A 27,881-nucleotide genomic window follows, 5' to 3' on the forward strand; every position below is an offset into this window, starting at 1 on the left:
GTAGTTAATTAAAAATAAATAAAGGAAAGTTTAAAATTGTTGCTTTCTCACTCCATAAAATTAGGAGAATTCGTCACGGCAACTAAAAAAGGTACAATTTCGCCTCGGGAAATTAAAATGAAAATTATCAATTTGCGAAAGCATTGGGAAAACCTCTTCACTAATAGAAATAAATAAATAAACCACCGTTAATTTTGCAAGGTTATGAATCATACGCTGAAGTTTGGCTTTCTTTACCTATAAGAAACCACGAAAAATAAAAAAAGTAGTTTCAAGTAATTTACAATGAACGGCAGGACACGCACTGTTTAGTTTCTATCATTGAAAAAAGTGCATAATATGTCCGTCGAGCTGCGGCGTATGACGATGATAATAGTATATTTCTCGGAATAAAAAGCAGGGGGCGCCGCTATCTAAGACGGCCGTCTATCGCGCTTCGTTGCTTTAGTAATTCAGGGTCGGCCGTTATCGTCAAAAGTTCCCAGCCGCCTTGAATGTTAAAAAAAATTAGCACAGAAACGTGTGCCTAATAACGTACTTCTATATTCACCAAATCTCCGTAATTAACAGAGCATTGTGTTAATTTGTCGCGCTGAGGACGGGAAATTATTGTTGTTCCGGGCACGAAAAGAATGGGGGTAAATTGGGAATAAGCCAGTTTTTCCCCCACAAAAGAATCGCGTTGATAACCTAATTAAATTATATTGTCCGAAATTGTTTTTATAAATATAATGACCGATTAAAGTTCGACCTACCTGGTTTACCGGAAGATGGGGTAACTGGCTCTGGTTAAGTTAAAAGCCAGTTATAGCGGAAGATTTTCAACTTAATGTATATTCCCTTTAATGGACACGAAAATATCATATTATGTACCAAATATAATATCAATATTGCAATAATTATAAATAGAATTACCAACAGTGAAAATACTAACTTCACTTTTAATGCAGAAATAAAAATTTACAGTCGCGATTCTGGTAACAATGTTATATAGGTAGGCTAATATATTTGAACGAAGAATTATACCAAAAACAAATTATCAAAAAAGAAGTATATATATACTTATATAATACTTAATATAATAACGAGGTCAACTATTCATAAACCAATTTCAATTGACGACACTCACTTTGACACAAGCTATTTCAGAAACTTTCTGTCTGTATTGTCATTTTCACGGGGTGCGCCGACTGTACCGCGTTTCAGTCGCGCTTTGAATAGTGGTACTTTTTCTTAAAGATGGATTACGGAGAGTAACCCTCCGCCGTAGCTTCGCGCTTATTGTAAAGCGCGACTGAAAATAACTTAATTGTAGATTTGTTTACTCGCGCTGTGCGTGTTATATTTTGAGTGATATAAAATGTGAATACACGTATTTAACATCGACCTATACAGGCTTATTTGTATATTTACATATCGATTATGAAAGACAAAATTGTAGTTGTTTTTCCCACGCTTACTTATTAAACGTACTCTATTTTAACATTTGAGCTTCTTTTGGGAAAAATTTGAAACGTAAACAAATATGGAAACAATCCACCGCGTACATAAATTGGATTTCGACGAAACAAATGTGTCACGATTTGGTTAAGATTGTGTATGTACGTTTAAACGTATGTCGTGAAACACTATATCTTTTCTAAGAGTGTAGTACGTAAAAATAATCTTAAGGTAACTGAAGTTCACGCGAGTTTTCTACCCCAGTCCCAGCAACGATTAAACCTGAACTAACTATTAACCTTAGCTATCCCCCCGAGTACCGTTATTATTTCACAGACAACAATTAACATTTTTCTTTCAAATAATTTTTATTACAAAAATAAGGCTATTAATATAAGGTAGCTAGAGCGAAATCGACCTTATTAAGCCAAAAAGATACGCCCCCTATTAGAAATTTAATTATGGCCGGAGATAATTTACAGTGCACGCGCGGGAAACGTAGAACAACACCGCGTGTACAATCATCCCTGGGGAAAGCGTGGTGGTGTAGAAATTCCGCTCCGCCATCTAGTAGCTCTAAAAATAGTCGCGAATTCGGCAGGGCTACTGGCTACGTCACGAATAATAACGAGAGCAGAGGGAGAAGCAGCGAAGCGTTGGAAATCACAATGGCGGTTGCCGAAGCGGAGTGTTTTTGGGAAGCCGCCATGGCTCTGCACGTCTTCTCGTCGTAGGTGTACTGTTCGCACTTTAAGAGACGCGTCACGTTGGCCAACAGTTTGTGAAAGATGGTGTCGAGGAAATCGGCCGCCTCTTTGGCACAGTGCTTCAGCGTTTTGCGTCGGTAGCAATTGATGCTCTCGTCGTACATGCTGAAGAGAGAGATAGATGTCGCCACCGTACACGTATCCAATCGTCCGGAAGATTTGCGAACGACGGGGAAAGAGGGAGAGGCATTGAAAGAGAAAAATTTAACGTGGATTGTTGTTAGTACACCATTTTCAAAACACCTGTTCTTCCTTGGAATCTAATTACCTTCGTAATTAATGAAATTAAAGTGGTGAGCAGCGTGAGAAAATAATCGCCGGGGAAAGGTGTAAGAAATATAAATGAGAAACGTGCGTTAACTTAAAGGCCCACAGGGACGTTTGAAACATCTTGGTTGAAAATCGATTAGCTCCTCCTCTTTCGTACCACGTGAAAGGAGATTCGGCTAATTATAAGTCCCGGAGCTCGCGCCGGAAAATAGTAAAATTCAAACGCCTATGTGGCCCCTTAAAAAGGCACGAAGATAGGTTAAGCCCGCGCTAGAAAACTTATAGAGGGAACGCGAAGGATAAACAGTCTGCGAAGAATGAAGCTACGTCTATACTCCTACACGTTCCCCTACGTGTTTTCTAGCGCGAGCGCCACCTGTCTAATGAATAACGTGTCGTAATTACGTGTACAGGTACTGAGAATTGAAATAATGACCGTATGCAAATATTAAACTGACTCAAAACCCAGCCACCCTCTCCGTCCACATTGAATCCTTCATTAGCTCCAGCCAGCTATAACAAGTGACCGGGACCAAATTTAGATATATTTTTTTCTTTTTGTATACCTACACAAAATAGTCCATGAAATTGCTTAGTTCTAAATGATATAACAAGCAATAGCGTAGCTAAGATCACAGCCTGCCCCCCGCGAAACTAATTTTTGGACCCTTATAATCAGTGACGTTTAATGGAAGATTGGATAGCTAGCGCTTATATCCGAGGGGTCGGACATTTACCAAAATCCCGTACACTTTGTCTAAAATCGCAAAATCTTTTATCTCTCTCTATGGTAAATTAACATTGAAATCCCACAATCACTTCAAAAAGTAAGGATAAAATCGCCAAAATCTCTACGAAATCCCGTACAAACTAATGGCAAGTGTCCGACCCCTCGCTTATATCGATAGGAATTTTGGGGCCTCTGTAGTCAGGGGGGAAGGTGGTCGGCAAGGGCCTTATGTACGGCACTGGAAATACAGAAGAGCTAATTGTTAAAATAGGCTCTAACAAAAAAGTATCAAAGATTCACAAAATGTACAAAAATTAAATGGTCCACTAGAGACGCCAAGCTAAAAAGCGTTGTAAATTGAAAGGGCTCTGGTTTATAGCGTTTTCCATTTGACTGCTCTCAAGCGCTCTAGATCGCTCTGATCAACATTTTATGTTCCATTAGCGTGCTCGGATCTGCTCCGATCAAGTTTCGCGTGTTCCATTTCCCGCTCTCGGGTGCTCCGAGATCGCCCAAAAACGATCTGCCGATTTCGACAGATCAACGAATCGAGATCGGAGCAAATTTTTGCGTGTTCCTTTTAGATTTTTTGACAAAATGGCAGACCAAGACGCGAAAATTCAAATTACCAGCAGATGAAAAACAACATCTATGACGTCAGAGACAGATTCGGAGCGAATCTCGAGCAATCAAATGGAAAGAGCTATAAGAAAAAGAAAGTACGTTCATACCAGCAGATGAACTTGGCAGCTTTCTTGGCCTCGAATTTGTTGTAGACCACTTGTTCGTCCACTTTGGTGACGTACATGGCGCAATCCTGGAACTCGTCCGTCAAGTTGTTGTAGCATGGCAAGTGGCGACGGTACTCTGCAAAATCCCAAAAAACGCATTAGTTGAAGACTCATCGCGAGACCACCACACACACCCACCTAAGCTGAATTCGGAGGATTCGTCGCAAAACTCTTGAATGAAGTCTTGAAGTCCTCCGGTCAAGTCGCGGTACAAACTCCGATGGCTCTCGTCCAAACATCGGACCACGTACAAATTGATGCAATCCATCGCTTCTTGCGTATGCCTTTGAAGTCATAATTATATAGTTAATACGGCCCATTCTAATTATCTTAATTTTTAGTACGACCAGAAGTTTATCTAAATGCAGATTTCAAACTACAGGAACATAATGGCACAAACTTTACCTCACGTAAAATATAAAACTCTCACTGCGTTTATAAAACATGATATGTACTAGTTCATAAAACATGATATGTATTAGTTTATAAATCATGATATGTACTAGTTCATAAATCATGATATGTACTAGTTTATAAATCATGTTATGTACTAGTTCATAAATCAGGATATGTACTAGTTCGTAAATCATGATATGTACTAGTTTATAAATCATGTTATGTACTAGTTCATAAATCATGATATGTACTAGTTTATAAATCATGATAGGTACTAGTTTATAAATCATACTTGTCTAATGCGCTAGTCACAATATGGTTTACGAAATGTGTTTTTATTGATTTTACGGGAAACATGTTTGCCAGCTTGTTGAAGTACATTCATGTAAGTCACGCTGACGGTTTTAGAACTGGAACGTATTGAACTGAACTCCCATCAAAGACTGAGGGGCAATTTTTGTCGGGTGGGGGGGGGGGAAACAACATAGCCAGATTTTATGAAAACACAAATTGCGAAATCAAGGTTTAATTCGAAGTTTCTAAATATGTCCAGGGTCGTGCTTAAGGGGAGGCATGATGGGAGAACGCCCAGGGCCGCTAAAGTTTTAACATAGATACTCAACTTGCATACGATAGCAGACGCTGGTCAAAATTTTCCACGCGCTTCAGAGTGCTACTAGTGGCGCCTCCCCCGTGTTTCGAAAGTGTTAACAGGGTTTTTTTTATGGAGACGACTGTCTAGTAAGCGAAGCGTATATATAGGGTGTTTTCTCGTGACGTCATCATCGCTGTAGTGGAAGGCTAGTGTCATCCCCCTTTCCCCCATAACTATCTACCTAATTAGAGCAATGGCCGCCATCTTCTCGTGAATACCACCTATAGTCTTTGCTTATCAATATAACGTGATGGATACTCCTATCTATATGACAGTGGTTCCCAAAAGATGTTCCGCGAAACTTATAATTTACGTGTTAATCATAAGAAACGTTCGCGTAAGGCCACGATTCTTGCTAAGGCTTCTGTTTCCCACAAAAATACTGCAGAAGACGAAATTTGTTTTTAACGTTTTTTAAAGTTTTGATATCTGTACATAGATGGCGTTGCTGTTGAACATACGTCACAGATTTACTTCCCCTTCCTACCCCCTTTCCGAAATCCTCTAGTAATGACGGAAAGAGAACAACTTAGGCGAAATATTTTTATCGGCTTTTATGAGACGCATTCACATATTGCATACAGGAAAATATGCAAAAATGGGTGAAATCCACCCGAGGTACCTTCCTATTTAATAATGTTTGAGGTAGATGGCGATACTATAAAGTTTATGAAAAATAAACGGTTTTAAAAAGTTACTAATTATTTACTAAATTATAGTACTTTAAATTCTTATTAAAAATATATATTTTTTGTAATTTAAATTAACAATTAATTTTAACAGTAGTTCAAACTCCGCCATAGATGGCGCTATAATACAATTTTAAACTATCCAATCAGGGAAGGGAATTTTGTATTTTAAATCTCGACAAAACCGTTCTCCACTAAAAACTGAAAACTTTCAACCATTCGTTGAAAATCAAAATTATGACGTCATGTTGCTATCAGAGCGCCATCTACTAACAAATAACGCCATCACCACGTTACCTCGGATGAATTTTACCCCTTTAAATTTGCCCGTTAAAAATTGTAAATCGATCTGAAAAAAAAATGATATACTACTGGTACGACCATAAGTACGACTTACGAGCAAAGTAAGCGTATTTCTTCGGGATTGTTATGAATCATGATCTCCTGCATTTCGTACATTGTCTGTACCCCAGCGGCGCACTTCTCGACGTTCTCGGAATTACATTCTTGTTGAATGGCGTATTCCGTCTCAGTGGCAACGAGTGACCATATCAACTCTGAAATTCATCAGAATCTTTAGGAACAATTCATTTCAAAGTTGGACTCGACCCAAAATGTTCGTTAATTATTCGAGCGTTAATTAAAAACGAATTTAAATTACGCCATTGTCTATATCTAGGCCAGACGAGAGAGGAGAAACGTGGAACAATAAACTGGGGCCCGTACCGCCTGGGGGGCCCGGAATTATGGTTTTATCGGGGCCCGGGCCACGTTCTCTTCAGCTCTGGACTTAATCAGCGGTACACCGGCCTACCGTTCGTACAGCCGCCCGCGATAACCCTCCGATTGTTAACGCGGAAGTGATACTTCAGGGAGTTTCGTTTTACGACGGAGAATCTATCGCCATCTAGGTGTCACGAGTAGAACTATAAAAAATTTTAAAACCGGAAGGCGGAAAAGGAAATAAGCTGTAAAAAATTAAAAAGAGAAGGGAGGAAGGGGGGGGGGGTGGGAAATTGAAAAGAAGCTATTTTATTCTTCATCTCGGATGAGTTGTCAGGGAGACTCTAGCCCCGATGGAAAAAGCCGGCGGATGAAGGCGGGTTGATGGTCGGTCACCTAGGCAACGCGGTGTTGCCCGTCCTACGATGTCCCTGGAGCGCCGACAATCGTTTCCAGGAGAGCGCCTTTTCCCTTATTCTTTCCGAGTCGTTTAACCCACCAACTACCCCCGAAAAACCTTTAATTCAAAAATTCTTTCACGGCAAAGTTACCATCCGATCTCTCCACGCGGAGTAGCCAAAGAGTCCGAACCCTACATACTCAAAAAGAAACTCGAATTATTTTACCGCTTTTAAAACTTAGAGTCATTATCGCGCCGAGTTTTAGTAACTTCGTATAATAAGTTGTTGGAAATTTTTTAACAACAATGGGATGAAAAATATGGGGCAGCTATCGTTCTTTCCGAGTGGTTTTTGAATATGAAAAATAACATTGCCGACTCGCTTCGATAGATATGGCCAAATATTTTACGGAAAGTTTGGAAAGGAAATTGCCTGGTCGCTTCGACTCTTAAAGGGGAACGGTCAAACTTTAACCAGTTAGATAGCCCTATAGCCCATTAAAAACTAAAATTTATGGCGAAAATCACATAAAAAATATTGAGTGGTTAGTTTTTAATAAAATAAATAAATTTCGGGAAATCGAAAAGCGCGCGTCCGCCGCGACACCTGGTGAGAAGTCGGTGAGACAAAAATAACGTAAAAGCGCGCGCTGCTGAAGACGCAAAAAAAAAATTTTGCACGCGCGGAGCGTTCCAGTTATAAGAGACCTAAGCCTAAATTGCGCGACTTTAAAAGTTAGTATAGTTCGCAAATCGCTCATACGGGGTTAGGGGCGCTGGCGGCAGCCCCTAAGATGGCGGCGAAAATTCAAACCCAAACACCTGGCGTTATTTTTCGTTTCAACTTTTTGGGCCAAAAGCTATTTTTTCAAGACAAAAAAAGGTACGTGTTAGTATATTGAACGTCTTGTTAATCTTTTGATACGGAAATAAGGCCATATTTGGAAAAGCTTGGCCGTTCCCCTTTAAGCCGCGGCCACATATTTTAAATATCCCTCCGCTAGAAGTCAGTGCAGCGGGATAGCTTTGAATTATCTCTAGGTCAAATCAAAGATAATATAACTACGTACCCTAGATTCGAAATCTCGGCGTTTCTCGATAGCGCGTTTTCTCGTGAGGCTTTTACTGAGTTCGCGCCGGAAGTCGGAAAAATCGGGCTCCATAGCAGGGTGAGAAATAAGGAATTTCAATAGATAACCGAAGATTATATTACTCACCTTCAGTTTTCTTTCGTTTAGAAACATTTTTAGAGCTACAAGCATGATCCATTATTGTTTTAAAACAATGTAACGCAAAAATATCTGCTATCTTGAAAACCGCAAGTCAAAAACCACGGCGCAATTTTCACTAAAACTTTTTAACTAGATGTCGGTAGCCCTGCCAGCAGCGGCTCTATGGAGGCAGTTTTTTCCGACTTCCGCCGGGAACTCAGTAAGAGCCTGCATTACGTGCAAGGAGCTTGATTTCCAATCTAGGGTACGTAGTTATATTATCTTTGGTCAAATAGACCTTCTAAATAGGCATTAGCAAAAGCCTATCATAAGGTCCCCATAAGCAAAGGTCTAGGCCAAATTTTTGACGATCACATACCCGTTATTAAAAGGTAGGTATTCAAAATTTGCACCTCCTAGTGGCTACGTACTCAATTATGCATTTCTGGAATAAATTTCGCGAAATGCAGTATGAATGCGCGCAAGCCGTGCGCGAACGTTTTTAAACTTAGAACGACGCGGGATAAATCTCCACCGCGAGCCCTTAGCACCGTAGCCAAGGCTTATTCACAATTTTATCGCTTTAATATTTAAAATTAACACTTATCTTTGCAAAATTATTCATCAGAACCTAAAACTGAAGGTTTTTTTTCTTCAAATTTATGTGAGATTTAGACGCGTTTTGTGTCACTTTGTGTGGCATTTATCAACCCGAGCGTGCCTGCTCTACCAAGTAAAACAATATTTTAGATGTAGAAATTTTGAAAAATTTACGGCTTTTAAAATTCATTTTGCGTGTGAAAATACCTCTACATGTTATGGTCAAAAAAGCACGCAAAGAAGGTTGTGTGTCGCGCGCTAAAACGTCATTTCAAAATCCGTCAATAAGATGTCGCTACTGCCGTATCGTCGTACGTTAATTTTCTACTCGCGTGGGCAATGCCGTAAGCATGGGGCTCTATGATAGACCTTTACTTATGAGGACTTTATGATAGGCTTATGGTATTAGATAGATAGATTATCACACCATGTAAGCCGGAGAATGAGGATCATGAAAACAGATGCTATTGTTGCGGCCATTGAGTTGGGAATAAATAGAGGTACAACTAAATCTGGCTGGCGCGGGACCAATTTCGTTCAATATGGAGACTTTTTCAACTATATCGTTCAACCGTGGCGGCATCTGTCTCTAGTGGTGGCAACTATATTGCAATTGAATTTTTGCGCGAATCATATAACTTTGCAAAATATAGATGGCGCTACCGCCTAATAATAAAGATGAATTTCGTACAGTCTTTTCAGAACAGGTCCCACGTAACCATGGCAACTGAAATCGTAATTGTAATTCTAGCAGTATTATTCCCAATTCAATGGTTGCGGCTTCATAGTCTCTATTACCCTGAATTCAATCTTGGAACTACCTACCCAAACGAAAATTGTATTCAGGGAAGGTACAGATTAAAGGGGAACGGCCAAGCTTTTCCAAATATGTCCTTATTTCCGTATCAAAAGATTAACAAGACGTTCAATATACTAACACGTACCTTTTTTGTCTTAAAAAATAGCTTTTGGCCCAAAAAGCTGAAACGAAAAATAACGCCAGGTTTGAATTTTCGCCATCTTAGGGGCTGCCGCAAGCGCCCCTAGCCCCGTATGAGCGATTTGCGAACTATCCTAACTTTTAAAGTCGCGCAATTTAGGCTTAGGTCTCTTATAACTGGAACGCTCCGCGCGTGCAAAACAAATTTTTTGCGTCTTCAGCAGCGCGCGCTTTTACGTTATTTTTGTCTCACCGACTTCTCACCAGGTGTCGCGGCGGACGCGCGCTTTTCGATATCCCGAAATTTCTTTATTTTATTAAAAATTAACCACTCAATATTTTTTGATGCGGTTTTCGTCATAAATTTTAGTTTTTAATGGGCTATAGGGCTATCTAACTGGTTAAAGCTTGACCGTTCCCCTTTAAGCCTATCCTGATATTTGGTTTTGAAACCCTTCGTGATATTTTGTAACGAGAGTTCGTTCGTTTACTGCTTTTCGTGGATTCTTTTTGCCTTGTCTCGGACGAAAAGTGTACACTTTATACCCTAAAACGAACTATTCGCCTGTTCTATACAACTATAGTTGTAAGTCTGAAATTTTTCCTCGGAAAATGACCGAGACCTTTTTTCAAGAAAATTTCCGTATTTTTCCGAAAAAGGTTTTAATTCCATGATTAGTCTAGTATAGTTTATTGTTTGCTAATTTGAATAAAGCGGCATTTTCGCCTCATTTTTTCGAATCTAAAAGTAAAACTAAACCTCTAGACTAGTTTAAACTGATTAACAATGTAACACTATTAATGTTTTCTAGAATGTTTACTGTTATTAGACATTTTATATCGATAAAAAGTTAAAAACCCTTAAAAAGTATTTTATGTTTCAAATTTTATTTTTCAGATTTGCGGAAACTTTTCTGGAAATTTTTCCGCATTTTATTTTTCCGGAAAATTACACTTTTTTCTCCAAAAGTGCGAGTAAAGGGAGTACACTTATTTGTTTGTCCGCTTTTACAAATTTATCCGCTAAAATGTCGTTTTGGGAAATATGGAAACTGCAAGGCTTAATTCTAAAATTGTTCTAAATCCATATTCCACGTCACTAATGTTTTAACAACAGTGGTTTCATAATCTGGAAGGCTCATTTGGAATTTTTTCGCTGTTGGCTAAATAGCTTCTTCATCAAAAGAAAAAGACTGAATAAAACAGGTCAGAGACAAACCTTTATAAAAACCAAAATAAAAACATTTTACTCTTTTTAACTAAAACTCGAACAGATTTGGAGTAAAGTGAGGTCATAGTTCTAACCTATTTACTCCAATCCGAAATCCCAGAACAGGCGAAAAGAATCTATCTACTAAACGAAAGGTGATCTACGCCAGAATTACTCCGGAGGCTTCAAAGTAAGCGAGCATTTAGGCCTTATTCTTCAGTATTTGAATCCTTTCTTTAGTACCAGCCCAAACTTGATAAACACAGGGGCGGACCGTTAAATTTGGGGACCCTGGACTAACACTGTTAATCAAGTTTGGGTGTATCAGATGCACTTTGCAGGGTTAATTAAATTAAATTTAAATTATTTTTATTTTTTGACCGCGAAGAGGGCCCTTTGATTGGATTTGGGTACATTTGTTCTTTCGTCCGAACGGTGGTACAATTTTACAAATGTCCGAATGATCATTTGTCCGAATGCCGGAAAACAGGATCGTATGTCCGAAAACGTATTTCGTTTGCCCGAAAAATTTATCACAACTTTTGTTGGTGATTTAGTCGTTCAATTTATGTTAACTTTACTGGCGAATTTCATTTGTTCTAATAATCTTTTGTCCGTTTTTTCGAAAATTAGGAATTGGTTGTTTATTTTTAATATAAGAAAATAGTAACATTAACGTGAACCTAACCTAACCTAACCTAACCTAACCTACCCTTACCTAACCTAACCTAAAATATCCACAACATTCAACGCAATTCCCACTTACTATATCGGCCAAAAAAAATCCGGACAAAAAAAAAACAGCAATAAGAAATACTAATTTAGCGACGGAATTCGGACAAGTGATACTACCGATTCGGACGAATGAAACAAATAAGTTGTCCAATTCGATCAATTTGTTATTTCGGCTGTTCGGACGAATGAAATTCGAACATTTGTTCCACCGTTCGGACGATTGAAATTCGAACAAATGTACCTCCCCCTTTGATTGCAGCCCCTAAAGACCACGCTTAAAACCGCCCATTTATAAACAAAGCAGGCCGGGAGTAGTGGCTCACTCCTGTAATCCCAGGCGTCCGGGAGGCAGAGTTTGTGGAAGGCCGTGTGAGGACGACTACCAATTCCCCAACGGGTGGTCGGGATACTTCCGCCACGGGTGTCCCCACCCCTGTCCCCACGTATCCCCTCGTTGGCGTGGCCGTTACACATATCTCACCCTGATTAATCAGTTATTGTGTGTGTGCTGGTGTCTAAGGCCTCGGGTCGACACCGATGTTTATGTATCTCAAAAAGTAAAAAAAAAAAAAAAAAAAAAACAAAGCAGCTATCGGGGATGTTTTTCTCAAACAGTCTAAGATCGTGAGGCTGGTTAGCTAACATTAAAAAGTTCCCCAGCCCTGCTACCACCAAATGGCCCACGTCTCGTTATCCGCGTGGCAAAGCAATTGGTATCTTTCAAATTCACGGCCACAAGTCACGTATCGTCTCAACTACGCGAAAAAAGATGGCGCTACTTACGCAAAAAGACGACGAGAAGAAAACAGTCTGAAACGAAAAACGACAGCGAAAAAAAAAGAAAGGGAATAACAATGAGAAAAGATTATTCAAAACGAGAACGCGCTTTGTTTTGGTAACGCATTCTCACCCATTAGTATGCCATGATATTCCTAAAATGAACTTTTTGTTAAGATGATCTTCGAGCCAGCGTACACCGCAGACGATAGCCGCTAATTTGCCAGACAATAGAAAAAACGAGACACCTAAAAAAGAAATGGGGAAAATACATTAAAGGGAGAGATAAAGATCAAACCAGAAGGAAACAATAACAGTCGGTCGCGAGGAATCTTTAATTACGATTAATCTAGAGGAATTTCCCGAGTCTAAATCTTCTCATTTCAATTTCTGAGACAAAGTTAACCCAATTTAGGCAGTCACCCCCCCCCCCCGGAATACCGCGATTTAATTAGGAACGCGTCCTCAAAAGTCGCCACTACCCGGGATTTCCTAGAATTCCGGGGCCTTTCAACTTCGAATGAAATGCGACCAGCGACAGGGCAGCCCGTTATACTCGCGATTTCAAGCTTCTCATCGAGATATATTTCATTTGATTAAGGTACTGGAAAGTAACCTGATTAGGTTCCTGAACTAATCTTCCGAATAACAATCAGAGGAAAATTCTTCGTACGAAAAGAAATCAATCCATTGATTCCTATTCTTTCATCAAAAAATATTTTCGGATCAAAATTTTTTTTCGGATTTTCTTGACTACGAGTGTTCCAAAAATACGGAAATTAGAATCGTTAAAGAGCCTACAATGTTCGCTTGCGTCGTCAATAAATGGTTTAAGAGCATTAAATTTGTACCCGTGAAACCCGTAAATAAAATGAAATCTTACCAATGTTCAAGAATATTTTAGAGGCCGTTATACAGGTTGTTTCAAATGGTATAATGCAAATATTTGAAGGAGTTGTAGGGGGTGAGTTAAGAAGTATGCCTGTTTTTTCCCATTTTCCTACGATGAGTTAAAAGAGCGCCAGAGAACTTCGAAGTGTGGCCTACTAGCCCCTGGAAGTAGGCTGCAACAAGCGCTAACATAGCGGCAGGGACTTTAAATACTGTTTAAGTTTACTTTTTTACGCTGGTTACCTCGATTTGTTTACGCAAACCTTAATGTTCGCATCTCCCTGCTGCTTGGTTTTGCGCTTGTTGCAACCTACTTCCAGGGGCTAGTAGGCCACACTTTGAAGCTCTCTGGCGCTCTTTTCACTAATCCCAGGAAAATTGAAAAAAAAAACAAAAAAAAACAGGCATACTTCTCAACTCACCCACTAAAACTCCTTCAAATGTTTGCATATCCTTTTGAACACCCTGTATTTGTTAAAGAAACGCAAATGTTTACTGAAGTTCGGTTTATCATAGTGCTCCCTCAAATTATGAAAATCTGGGCTCTGCTACCAGTGATGGGCGAGCTTCGCTCATTTTAGAGCTGATAGATTGAGCGAGAAAAGGAGCTCTCATTGTTACTCTTAATCTCCCTTCAAATTGAGAGAAGCGAATGAAAATTAGCCTAAATACCGTCTTTTATGGGCTATAAAATTTCCTTTTTTACGTAGATTTTTCAGAATTTTGTGTAATTTTGCTAGTTCTTCAATTTTTTTTGGCTGAAAATAAGTTGCAGTTTTCCGTATTTTTAAAGAATTGTAATTGTTTGATGTTTTTATTGAACTGAGCGTGAGAAAGCCGTAGAAAATTGAGCGAAAGAGGTGAACCATAAGTAAACACGTTTCATATGAGTGGATTTGAGAGACATTATTTGAATTACACCTGATAAGAGCTGAATTAAAGGCTTCAAAAGTCGCTTGATGACTTAGGCCTAAGGTGGTGCCTTGGGTATTAGCCTAGCTGATTATTATTATTATTATTATTAATATGTTAGGCTTACACTTTGTGAGCTGAGTATCGATTATTAAAAATTATCCATCACTATCTGCAGCTCGTACCATCGAAAAAATTGCACCGGGAGGAAAAGGAGGAAATCATAATGGTTCATAAACAAGTAGAACAAGATGGCACCGTCCATAATAAAAATCTCATCTCAGTCCCTGTCCTCTTGGATGATGAAACCCGCTAAATTTAAATTCTATTCGGGACCGAAAACTATCACAACGCCACCTTTCGTTCGCCATTGAAACCTAGATAGGTAGCGGCTAAAGCAGACGCTATTAGTTTTTGCTATTAGTTTTGCATCGTTTACTTATATTTTGATAAGTTCATTCAAGAAAAAACGTTCTTATGACTTCTTAATTTGTCTTTAGCAGACGCTAGATCATAGGCGCTACCACGGAGAAGCTAGCGCCGTTACGCCACCTAGACTCGTTTGGGTCGCCAATAGTTAACTTTGACAGGCTTTTATAGAAACCACTCTGGTCACGAGATGCTTCAGAAGCATGTTTTCTATACATTTATATATTTCAAAGGACAAACGAAATACGAGTTTTAAACCAACTAAGCCTTGGCCCAGTTGTAAAAAGTCAATTACACAGAAAAACAACGTATAAGTTCTCATCAAAAAAATTAATTTTACGTTTAAGTTTAATACATAAATGTTGTTGATTTCTTTCACGGATAAAAGCTAAACGCGAAAGTGCCAACAGAGCTGCTACTAACGCGTGTAATATACTGAAACAGTAGCTGGTTCAGGGCCCAGAGGAAATGAGCCCGCAAGCATGCTTCTTAGGGGCCCATCGCCGCGTCCTTCACCAACAGACATTTGGGAATTTCAGACCAAAGAGCCCGCGGCTACATAATTGGACTCGGAGTCCGAAATTCATCCGCACGGGCCTGAACTAGTTAAACAGCCACCATATGGAATTTCTATAACAGAGAAACCTTTGTAGAATTATTAATTAATTTAAGGGTAAGTGTATAGTTTTCCTAAATATTTTCAAATATGTAACAACCTTTATACGCTCGGGCATCTGTCGAATTCCTACTGTGTAGGAATTCTGGAATCTCTGGCTACAATTTGACTTTGATCCACTTATCCGAACTCAGTTGTATATTAATCTTGTATTGGATCACTAACAATAGAGTTATGTTCCAGGGTTCGTACAAAATTTCCGGAATTAAATTCCCTGACATTTCCAGGTTTTCCCTGACAAAATTGCCAAATTTCCCTGACCGTTTTTGTTGAATAAATTTATGTTTTGAGGTAAAATCTTGGAAAATGTTAATTGTGTATTTTTAATACATTTTTCAGAAATTTATTTGCCGGATTTTTGTTTTTCTGGTCATTTTAAAATTCCCTTACTATTTCGGACCATTATAAATTTCCCTGACTATTCCCTGACCATTGGGAATAATTTTCAAATTCCCTGACTTTTCCATGACCTTTTGGAAACATTTTCAAATTCCCTGACTTTTCCAGGTTTTCCAGGTATTCCAGGTCGTGTACGAACCCTGTGTTCAGGAAGATAGATGTACAATGAATTACGTCCTTTGGAACTTCATTGCCTTAGAGCCTATGGGCAAAATAAAATCCCTTGTAGAGGAAACACTTCGGCAGTAAATACCAAGGCTTGGTGACAGCAGGGTCGGCTGATTTAAATCATGTTTTAAATAAAGATTCAAATCAAGTAAATTTTATGAAAAAATCATTGATACAATGTATTTTAATGTAGGAATAAAAAATTAAAATACATAGAAAATCTGAGCAAACTAAAATATTAAATAGTAATTAAATTCAATAAAGATTTCATTTAATTCAAGATTAGCTAACTCATAAAAGTAACATATCCGTTAATTATACAGTAAAAAAAGTTATTAATTAAGTTCCAAAAAAATTGCATATTTGGGGACCCGATTACTCGAATAAGCTGCTCTTTAAACTCGTCGAGTATTTGTTTTTTTTTTTATCCTCGTAGCTTTAAAGTTCCAAAGGGGATTTTTACAACTTTTTAGGGGCAATAAATTGTACCTACAAAGTTGTGGAAACTGTGGTTCTTTTAAATTAAAAGAATATTTTTCAGTATTGGAAGCTACTTTATACTCCTTTTAAATTTAATTTCATAATTACTAATAAATCCAGCTCCTAATCAAGTACTCGATAACCCGACTCGTTAAAAATATTACTCGAGTTTTTTTTTCAGTTACTCGACTCGAATAAGAGAACGTTTCTCCTTAATCAAGTACTCGATTACTCGACTCGACTTTCAATATTACTTGACTCGAATACTCGATGAAAAAAATTTTATACTCGATAACCGACTCGATTTCTTAAAACCACTAATCGCACAGCCTTAGTAGTTTTCCACTTTTGTTTGCAAAACACGTTTTCTCTCACAGGCTCGACCAAATCATGTTCAGATTCCTTGCTTTAATTACTCGTAATTCTTATAACAAAATACCTTTTCTATTACAAAATATGACCATTAATATTAATAAAGGTATTTCATTTTAATATTATCATATAGTTTTGACTATGTGTACTATCCTTTCTTGGAACACTTAGTAAATGAATTAGACGCTAGATTTAAGCCTCATGAGAATACTATTGGAACATTACAGATGATTCTGCCTACAAAGACAAATATTGACAATGCCACAAAAACAGAATTATCAAAAGTCGCAAAGACATTTCTCGGCAAAATAGAAGAGAAAAAATTCAATTCAGAATATGAATTATGGCACAACCACTGGTCATTCCTAGAGCCCGCAATTGAGGCGATTGATCAGTGCGATCCCGAATTTTTGCCCCTAACAAGAAAGTTGTTGTTGAAACTGGCCACGTTGCCAGTATCAACAACAACTGCCGAAATAGTCCAGTCATTATAGGAAATTCCTCGGGAAAAAATAGGGAAGATTTGAAAATTGCAGGGTATTTAGATTTGACCTTCCTGGTGAACGTACGGTGGTGTGCCCTAGTGTCCGAAGTGAGCGCTCGCCGCCATCTTGGAAAATGGCCGCCAAATCACTCTTCCCTGAATTTATCGTTATATCTCCTAAACCGTGCACCTCCCAAAAGTGTACTATTTTTTTCAGATAAAGGATTTGATGAGGCATAAAATGATGTATCCATATGTGTAAGTACGACTAACCGCTTGACCGCTACGAATTTTTAAAGATTGACCACTCATTTGAAAAAATGGATTTTTGTGTTTTTCATGCGTTTTTATTTTTATGAAAGTCTTAAAAAATAGCATTTACAGAGTTTTACTTGAGTACCATTCTAAAATCTCCGTTTAACTATAGTTATTAGCATGAGTGCATAAGGAATAAGTATGCCACGTTACAGATTTGTATAGGAAGCCTTGTTTTTGATTATTGAGGTAGAAATTTGTGAAAGTATTTGTCGCCTCCAAGCAGGGCGAATTAAAGGAGTAAAGTTAGTATTGTTTAAATATATGTATTATTATTATTATTATTACCCGTTAAGTATTATCCGCATGAGTGGATAAGCAATAAGTATAAGCGAGAGTGTCTGACACGTAGGTCTCTCACCAGGTGTCGTAGGATAACCGTATGAGCCCTTTTCGATTTTCGGAAACTTCCTTATTTTATTAAAAACTAACCGTTTAATATTTTTTTATTTAGTTTTCGTTACAACATTTATTTTATTTACGGGCTATGTGGTTATATAACTGGTTAAAGCTTGACCGTTCCCCTTTAACACAAAAAAAGCATATTATAGTATTAGGTTTTTTAAAGGATCATGTATGACAACAATTTGAGTTTTAAGTATCAGTGACAATGTCTTCTTCTTCAGAATTGTTCTCTAGCCTAACTTCAGTTTCGCCTGATTCTAGACCTTCGTTGTCCGAGTCGATCACCTCTACAGCTTTCGAATTATTACAACCATTACCACGGCACTGTCCACATGGGACTGAACATAACAGTCCGTTTGCACTTGCATGATATTAGGTTTAATATTATTTCTGGTGCAGGTGGTTGTCGTGTAAGTACTGGATAAAGTTCACCATTAACGGATTCCCATCCCCAATCGGTAGCTTTCAACTCATACCCGAGCCAGTGTTGAACTTGGTGGTACGCGCGTAACGAATGTTCAGCAGCAGAGAAGCTAGTTGCGGGCTATTTGAATGGAACATTTCGCAACAGCTCTCATGTAAGAGTGAAAACGGTGTTCTTTCAAAGAAGTTGTAGTTTTTGGAGCACCATACAAAGCGAGTAAAATGTTTCTCCAGCTGCAACAATTTCGTCTTTACTTGAAGTTGGGTTGTTGAAAGCGTCAACTGGCGCGACTATGTCCTTTTTCATCATAAGGTTAAAACCGATTTTCTTCCCTTGACGGTATAAAGTGGAGGTCGTGTCACAGCCCGTGATTGCGTGTAGGAAAAGTAGTTTGTTGCAGTGAGTACTAAATTTCATTTGAATTGCGCTTATATCGTAACATTTGCTCTTTACTTTTCCAAAACCTGGTTTGAAATAAAAAATATTTTTGTACGGCAAACCAAGTTGAATAAGTAAAATTAACAGATCTGCATCGGTTCCGATAACAACTACATTTTCGAAATTCAATGAAACTTGTGCGGTTTTTACGACTAACGTATCCGCGTCTGAAACAGCTTGTTCAACCCGTATACGTTCGTTTTCCACGTGCTCCTTCAGAGAGCGTATAAATCGTTTCTTGTTTTAAATAAACGTTTTATTGAGTAACAATGGCGTAATTATTTTAATTGGTACTATGCACAAGCTAGCCAGTTTATTTCTCATTTAGAATTTATATCTCAATAATAAAAAACAAGGCTTCCTATACAAATTGATATCCACTTTAACAGCTCAAAATTCTGATTTTCAAGAGCGTCAACAAATTTAATTTCTAAAAGGCCGTAGTATGAACTCTATAACGTGGCATACTTATTGCTTATGAACTCATGCTAATAACTATAGTTAAACGGAGATTTTATAATGGTACTCTAGTAAAACTCTGTAGATGCTATTTTTTATGACTTTTATATAAATTAAAAGCATGAAAGTTCCGAAAACCACAAAAATCAATTTTTTTTTAAATGAGTGGTCAATCTTTACAGAATCGTAGCGGTCAAGCGGTTTGTCGTACTTACACATATGGGTACATCATTTTATGCCAAATAAACTCCTTTATCTGAAAAAAATAGTACACTTTTGGGGGGTGCACGGTTTAGGAGATATAACGATAAATGGAGGGAAAAGTGTGATTTTGACAGCCATTTTCCAAGATGGCGGCGAACGCTCACTTCGAACACTAGGGCACACCACCGTACGTTCATCAGGAAGGTCAAATCTACATACCCTGCAATTTTCAAATCTACCCTATTTTTTTCCGAACTTTGCCAAAATAGTTGCTATATTGACTGGACTAAAAGGAGTTTTTCAACTTTGAAGAGATTGAAGAGCTACCTGCGTAACCGAACCGGACAAGAGCGGCTCACTGGTCTAGCACTCATGTCAATACATAGAGAGTTAGCCTCATCAATAAACGCCCAAGAAATAGTTAGTCAATTAATTTCAAGAAGAAAACGACGAAATATTATTATTTAAATAAACGTTTTAATACAGTTGCTGAAAACGTAGTACTTTTCGTAGCCGTTCGGCAATCGCAAAGTTCGTTTTCGCGAACTAGTGCTTTTTACTTTTCCATTTTTTATAAATTTACTGTTTTTCCAATTCATATTATCTACTCGCCGAAGAGTTTATACGTTAGATATTTTTTTACCAAGTCATTAAACTTTAGCTATACACAAAATGTGCTTAAATACTAGAATTGCATATTTTAATAATTACTACTTTAACATTATCCTTTTCCAATAAAAATATTAAATTTTGCAAAACAATATCAATTTTGTTCTTTGTTTTATTATCACTTTCTCGCAAATGTATTAAAAAACTTCGTTTGATACACGTGTGGAAATGTCATTGTCACTTGTCCCGAGTCTAGCCAGTACTTTAAAAATGCGTTATTGCTAACGAAAAATTTGGCGCTCGCTGCGCTCGCCATTTCATCTGGTTGTGTTATAACCCCCCCCTCTTAGACTTTCTATATCTACGTGCTTGGTATGTGTACGAAAAGTACTCGATTTAAATATTTTGAGCTAAAAAAACGACCTTTCTTCAAAACTTGATGAACAAAAGATATTAGTTGGTCAACGCGTTATTTGAGACTATGTTTTGTAAAAATGTTGATCACCGTAGAGAAACAACAAGTTGTTTAATCCATATCTTATATAATATCCCAAAATGGACCACACAATCACGTATAAACCAAATAAGCTAGGCCATAATATATTGACGTCTATCCACCACGAGAAACCAATCACGAAAACTTGATATAACCTATCAACCCATATATCATTTACACTTTCTCCCTAAACGATTCTAGAGAAATGAAATGCCCTAGTTTAGGGCTCCACGATAAATATATCTCGTCCCGTCGGTTTCATAAAAATCAAATGGCCCATATTACGAACTCTCGATAGCCCGAATTGATGTTGCCAATGAATTAATAAGGCATGGTTCACCACTTCCATCTTCACCGCCAACGACAGCGTCGAAAATAACAGCATCTACTTGTAGAAGGAATGAGGCCAAAAACGTGTCCGATTTTCACGACAGATTGGGTTCGTAATTTCAAAACTGCCAAAAACATCCGAAGAAGCCATTTCGAAAAGAGGCGCGGAATTGGAAAACTTACGACGCCCGAAATGGCCGAAAGACGAATGGTCTGTAGCTAGAAATCCGCGTGCACGTGTGAAATGAGATATTCATCCCGTATGCTTGAATGTGGTAAGAAATACATGGCAAAGGCCCGTAAGAAGTAACGGCCGACAATAACGAACGCTTCTCGAAAGTACCCCGAGGGAGATGTAATGGGCTTACGGTGTATCTCTTTCCATTTCTGAAACACCTTCCTTCGGGCCTTGGCCGAAAAATCATAAATATACGCTACAAATATATACTTTTTACCAAGGATGAAAAATCGCGTTTCATTTAGATGAAATATTTGAGCGATATGAGAAACCATTTATGTCAACGTTCTGAAAACGAACCAAAAAAGCGTTGGTCTCGCGAAATTGTACCTTATACGTTTATATCCAACGACGGCGCAAAAATAAAGAGTGAAACTCGCGACTTTGATCGGAAAAACTAGTACCATAAAGCTAGAAGTCTAAAGACCTTTTCACACGAGCCAACTTTTCAAATCAAAATGCTGAGTCAGCAAAAATGGATCAGTGATCCATTTTTTTCTCGCGTACTTTTTTGGTGGATCAACTCATCGAACTTTTATTCACACGAACCAACTAGTTTACTCAACTCAAAGTTGACTCATCTAGTTGGGTCAAAAAGTTGGCTCGTGTGAATAGACCTTAAGACGAGTTATTTGTTAACAAACTTGATAAGAAGGAACGCCGCGTAAAATAGGACGCGATAGTTTTACGAGATCACGTGTCTGTCGCCTTTCGTTCGTTGTTCAGCACATTTTATTACAGCGAACTAGCCGTATTTTTAGCGCCAAATGTGGTCGTAAACTAGCGGCTCTCTGACTAGTTGTCGCTGTATTTGAAAAACGTCACGTGGGTAGCGCGTCGCTATTTCGAATTAAAGGAAATGGGAACCTCGCATTCCTTTCAGGGACTAAACGTACCCCGCCGTTCAATATCAGGCGAAAGGGTTTAAAATAGTCAAGGCTTAGCGCGATATTAAAGTTTAGGCGTGGTTGGAGCCTTACGCTCTAGCTTAGAAGAGAGAATGATTGCTTCACGTTAATCCGAATTGAACGCGGATAAGACCACGCGAAGGTCCTATTGAACCTATTAATATACATTATAGTAGAGCGACTCTACCGTTCCAGCGTACGCGATAAATTACGGTTAAAAAAAGCTATAATATTATACAATATTATTTTTGGCCCTCACGCCGAGTTCTAAGCGAAGAAAACATTTAGGAGCTTAGTCTGTTACGGGTGAAAAACCTAGAGAAAATATCTAAAAAGACGAAAGCGAGGGATTAGAACGAAAGCTCAGGGTATCACTCCCAAGCGTTCTCATTCAGCGTTCAATGACCTCCGACTAAACGCTCTTCAATCCACCACCATTGTATCATCCCGGGCTCGTAGTTATCCGCTATAACTGTAAATAGTTCCATCGGCATTTTGTTAAGAACTACTCCAGAGATACCGACGGGCGGTTTGGCTAAAGATGACGGATGATAGAAGACCTTATCATCCTCGGATGAAGAGCGAACAAGTTCGACCAGGTGAAAATATCATTTCGTTGGTCGGCACTTTTTAACGAGCAGCGTATGATGAAACGGCGATTTTCCAATAGTCGAAGTCAAATTTCTGATAGTACTTTTAAAGTTACATCCACGGAAACCAACCTCTTATCGTTTGAATTTGTTATTCGAGCCTATCACGCCTCCTACCCATCTCAAGCAACCCAGTGAACAGTTTCCACCAGTTGCTCAAAACGGAAAGACCTCCGCAGTTCGGTTTCATAAGTGGCTGCAAGGTGGATGTAGCTCCACCATTAAAGTCGGAATCATTTTCGCCAGGCGCTATCTGTTTACGAAAAAGATGACTAAATAGGAACATAGCTCTCTTTTTCAAATACAGATGGCGCCATGCAAAAATCAACTCGACTTGCAGGGTGGGACTACGTAACCAAACTTCCCAGCCGTTCGCTTCTGCCGTAAGTTTTATTTCTTCAAACTATCGCTTCTTTTAATCGCTTCCTTTAATTCTTTTCTCGGCGTGAAAAATCCGATTCCAATACGACAATTCAGCATTTATAGTGGCGCTCTCAACGCCGGGTTTTTGATTTGCAAGGAGCGGCGGACGCTGGAAAGCGAGTACCGCCATATCCCCCAAGACAACGAAATGAAAAACGTAGTCGTGTCCTAAGGCGGGAAATCTCTGGAAACGTGTTGGCAGGACAAACACGGTAATTATCAGGGGACGAACAAAGTAACGACGAAAGGTAACACCGTCAGAATCTTCGTCAAACAAAAAGCTCATCTCCAACATTAATTCCGACCCGCTGTTATTTTTAGGGGGCTGTTAAGAGGACGGTGTCCCCCGCCTGCCCCCTCCGCGTCTTCTTACGTCCAGATTGAAGAGCCATAATTTCCCACTCATATTTTCCGGGAACGCGAAAGGATGGAGCTGATGGGCTTAAAATATAAAAATGCTCCGGGAACTAAATAGAAAATGCATACACGAAAGACCCGGGGAATCTGATTAAAAATTCGAGAATGTTGCTTCATCTAAATTCAACTTTTCTTCTTGTCATTATAATTTATGAAATGAGTTATTCGCGAGAGAGGTTTTATATGAAAATTTTGTACTAAGTCACTCTTAATTTTTCGTAAAGGTTGAAGGAAGAGAAACGCAATCTTCGGGTAAGTTAAGTTTTATTCGTGGTTTTGAAGCCACCGTCTGTTATACAATGCAACACGGAATTGCCGCCTGGTAAGGGTACGATTACCGCAGACAACGATAAAGCGAGTAATTTAATTAGTATCGTATATTAAATTAAAATCCGGGTTTCAATTTAGTCGCCGTTTGCGCGGAAATAAATGCATCGGAGAAAAATGACTCGGTTTCCTTAGAAACGGAGAAATTAAGTCGAGGAATGGCCTGGGAGCAAATTCAAGATTGAATCTCCGTCGAGAAATGAGGACGGGGCGACTTATCGTTCCCTTTTCTCTCCGCTTCTCTTTTAGGCTACAGTTATTGACTCGGTTTCGCTTAAAGAGGAAGGCGCTGTCCTATCGCCTAAATTGTTTTCGATTTTGTCCGTAGGCGCGGGATGTCGCGACGGCACGAAGAGAGACTGATCGAAGGCGGTAATTCAACGCGAAGCCGCCCGAACCCAATGGGGCGCCTCTTAATAAGGGGACAATATCGTCGCCCTTTGATTTACGGAATTCGTTGGATGCTATCTCTCCCGTCACTCGATATGGCGTCGGCGGGATCAGCCTCCGCTCGAGCGCGTTTCCATTCGATACGGGACGCATTCCGCCCGCCACTCTCCGAAATTTACCCAAATTTACGTAAGGCTCTTTCGTATTTAGTTATTTTATTGTTGTAAGTCAGAAAATTTTCCGGAAAATGACCGACGCCTTTTTCCCGGAAAAATTTCCGTATTTTTCCGATAAATGTTTTCATTCCACGATTAGTCTAATTATTCTAATATATTGTTTGCAAATTTAAACAAAGCGGCATTTTCGCATCATTTTTTTCGAATCTGAAAGTAAAACGAAACCTCTAGACTAGTTTAAACTGATTAACAATGTAACGCTATTAATGTTTTGTAGTATGTTTACTGATATTAGACATTTTACTTCAATAAAAAGTTTAAAACTCTAAAAACCCTTAAAATGTAATTTATGTTTCAATTTTTTATTTTTCCGATTTGCGGAAAGTTTTCTGGATATTTTTCCGCATTTTATTTTTCCGGAAAATTAATTTGGTTCAAACTCGGGTGGTAAGTAGACGTTCATGTAACTTTAAAATCCCTAAAAGGGTGGACAAGAATGGGCTTTCATTTTGCCATGGCAACCAAAAATGTTTTTCACAACTTGAAAACTGATTTTCTCTATGAAAATTAACATGTGAAAATCGAATATCAAAAAATTAAAAAAGGTTCATCAATTAGATACATAATTCCGATCATGGCTAAATCTGGTACATTTTAACCAATATACGTCAATTTTGGTAAATATGAGTAAATATACATATATTGGGTAAATACAAGTAATCAGTTTTTAAGTTGTGAAAAACATTTTTGGTTGCCATGGCAAAACGAAAGCCCATTCTTGTCCACCCTTTTAGGGATTTTCAGCGAGTTTGAACAAAATTGGAGATAAACACCTCGGGTAGTCTCCTTGTAAGTTATTTATGCGCCTAAGATTATTTTCTATGTACTTCTACTCTTTCGTAAACGCTTTAAAGAGACGTTTAAGTGGAATAGCGAATTAATAATCAAACTAATTAACGGCGAAACCCATTCTAGTATGGAAGATTCGCGCGATGTATATATATTTAGAAAGGTAACGGATAAACGAGGCGAGACAGTTGCCAGGCAACCGCCAAATAAGAAAGGATAGTAGCTATTTTGTCGGCCGGCATTTAAGCCTCATAACCTACGGTATGGTTTGGGAGCTCTAGCGCTTATTCCGAGGAAAAGCGAGACAAATTAGATTTTTATCCATTGGCTCCTCTTCGCTTATATTCAGCGAAACTGAAGCTATTATTAGTATATTCCCAGCTCGTCCGGGCGAAAGGCGACTAAAAAGAGAGTCAGCCCCCGAAAAAGAAACAACCGAAGAATGCGCCGTCAATCTTTGTACAGCGCAGACCATACTCTTCCCCCGCCTTCGACGCTATACTTCTGATTCAGGCTCTAATTCGCTATAGCTTCTTTAATTTCGCGTAATGAAAAGGTTATATATTATTCCTTTGATAAATTATCATTCTTTGATACAGACGACTGTGTTTTTTTTCGCGTTTGCTCAGGCCTAGTAATGTAATTTCATAACAGAGACTCTTTCGTTTGGAATAATATTCGTTATAGCCAAACAAATTAACTTCTTTTACGCGCGAAAAATATTTCAAAAGGGGGAAAGGGATGTTTACCCGCAGTACTCCGGGGAGCGGCGGTTGGAACACTTCTACAGGCGTCAGTAGATCAATATTAGGTCAAACATTTCCGCAGCTCTTTCCGAAAATTAAAAAGTAATAATACGTTATATTTTAAAACCGAAACTTTTTCAGATTAGCCCCGAGAAATCCTTCAAAATATTTTTATAGAAGGGTTATTTTAACGAAGCCTTATTACTTCAGAATATAGAAATAGGAGCCGAGGTAAATTAATGAATGGAAAATATTCTGTATAAAATTTTCAGGCTTGTTTGACCTTTTCCAACAAAGAGCGAGTTAACTCTACAAATATAATATATATTCTACTCTTGAAAAGGAAAAAAAAATCAGTTCAGATAAGAAAATATATATTTGAAGATATTGACTTTAGCCTGAGAAATGTGACAACAAAAGCGAATAAATCATAGCAACGGAAGTAGTGGCGATGTCACGCGGAGGGTGATAAATACGAAAGAGCTTCGAGGAGAAGAAGAATCGTTTCTTTCGGGTTTAAACGGCTGCGCGAGACAGGGCCGTCAAATGGGGGACAAGGGGGGGGGACGCAATACGATTTTAAATGTGAAAAAAACAACGAAAGAAAACTGGATGAAAAAGGATAGAGAAACTGGGAGATCGATCCGCGACTTTTATACAATTCACGGAAGAGCAGGCTGAAGGGGGGGGGGGGGGGGGTACACTTTCTAGAAAAACAGAGGATAACGAAGTGGAAGAGATACGCTAGAAAACCTTTCAATAAAATTAGCTCTTTCGCGCAATAAGGTTTCACGGGCTGTTTTGGCGTAGTATATTCTTAAATGACTAATTTAAAACGACTTAGCGTGGAATTCGTCATACATGCATTAGTTTGCGTTTGATAGTCGATAGCTTAGATTTGGCATAAATTATTTAACTATAGAATAAAAAGGTATAAGTATATTATTACCGAAATAAAAAAAAGTATTTTCTCATTAATCCATCATGGAAAATGGAAAATAAAACTAAAAATTCTAATACATTACCCACCTAATTAAATCTATAAAAAATGAAACGCAGTCTATTACAAAAACCGTAATTCAATTCTCGTACGTAAACAATTTATATACAAGCGGGTCAAAGTTACAAACGAGAGTGAGAGAGAGAGATAAATATATATATAACTGTATTTTCTTATATATATATATATATATATATATATATATATATATATATATATATATATATATATATATATATATATATATATATATATATATATATATATATATATGACCGCAGGGTTAAAAGTATCCGTAGAGGAAAACGGAACATTTATAATTTATAAAAAGCAAACTATACCTCAATAAATCCGATTTCGAACGGGATGAAAGCCAAGCTAGAGAAAAGGAATGCGGGACAACGGAACGGAGCGACCGGAGAGGGAATCTCGCTGACTTTTATCTCTCAATTGAGCGTCTCGGCAGTCGGTGCACGCTGCGTTTTGGTCCGGGCGAATTACGGCGGAGCGCACTTCTCATCCGCACAAGGTTGAAGGAGAGAACGGAATACCGCAGCCTCCCTCGATCAAGGCTGAGCGCGACACCCCCCCCCCCCCCGATTTCGCCAGGTTAGCTTCGTTCCACCGCCCCCCCCCCCCGTCCGTTACTCTCCGGAACCAAAGTTATAGCGGTTGCGCAGATCAACCCATCGATTCCTGGCCGAGTTTTTAGGCAGCCCCGTTTCTGTTTTATCTTTTCCAGAAGCTAACCTCTTCTCCACTTTCACCCATCTTTGAGAGAGACTCCAGTTTTCTTTTTGGGGGAATGGAGCCCCAAAAGTATGGGCAAACTTCCCAAATCCAATCCTAGCTTATATTCAACCCCTCCACTAGTGAGCGAGAGAGAGAGAGAGAGAGAGAGAGAGAGAGAGAGAGAGAGAGAGAGAGAGAGA

General features: G+C 38.6%; 1 protein-coding gene across 1 annotated transcript; it reads right to left on the bottom strand.

Moving 5' to 3' along the window:
- Window positions 1-968: 968 nt before the first annotated feature.
- On the bottom strand, window positions 969-27,469 carry LOC149941302 (uncharacterized). Its single transcript, XM_090177818.1, has 7 exons — window positions 27,291-27,469; window positions 12,468-12,582; window positions 12,341-12,367; window positions 6,136-6,295; window positions 4,137-4,282; window positions 3,939-4,074; window positions 969-2,312 (listed from the first exon to the last, which is right to left on the bottom strand). The coding sequence occupies exons 2-7, from the start codon at window positions 12,469-12,471 to the stop codon at window positions 2,051-2,053; spliced, it is 735 nt and encodes a 244-aa protein (XP_090033944.1). The 5' UTR covers window positions 12,472-12,582; window positions 27,291-27,469; the 3' UTR covers window positions 969-2,050.
- Window positions 27,470-27,881: the final 412 nt, after the last annotated feature.

This window comes from Leiobunum rupestre, chromosome 6 (genome assembly GCF_980474605.1).
Source record: "Leiobunum rupestre chromosome 6, qqLeiRupe1.1.hap1, whole genome shotgun sequence".
Lineage (NCBI taxonomy): Eukaryota > Metazoa > Arthropoda > Arachnida > Opiliones > Sclerosomatidae > Leiobunum > Leiobunum rupestre.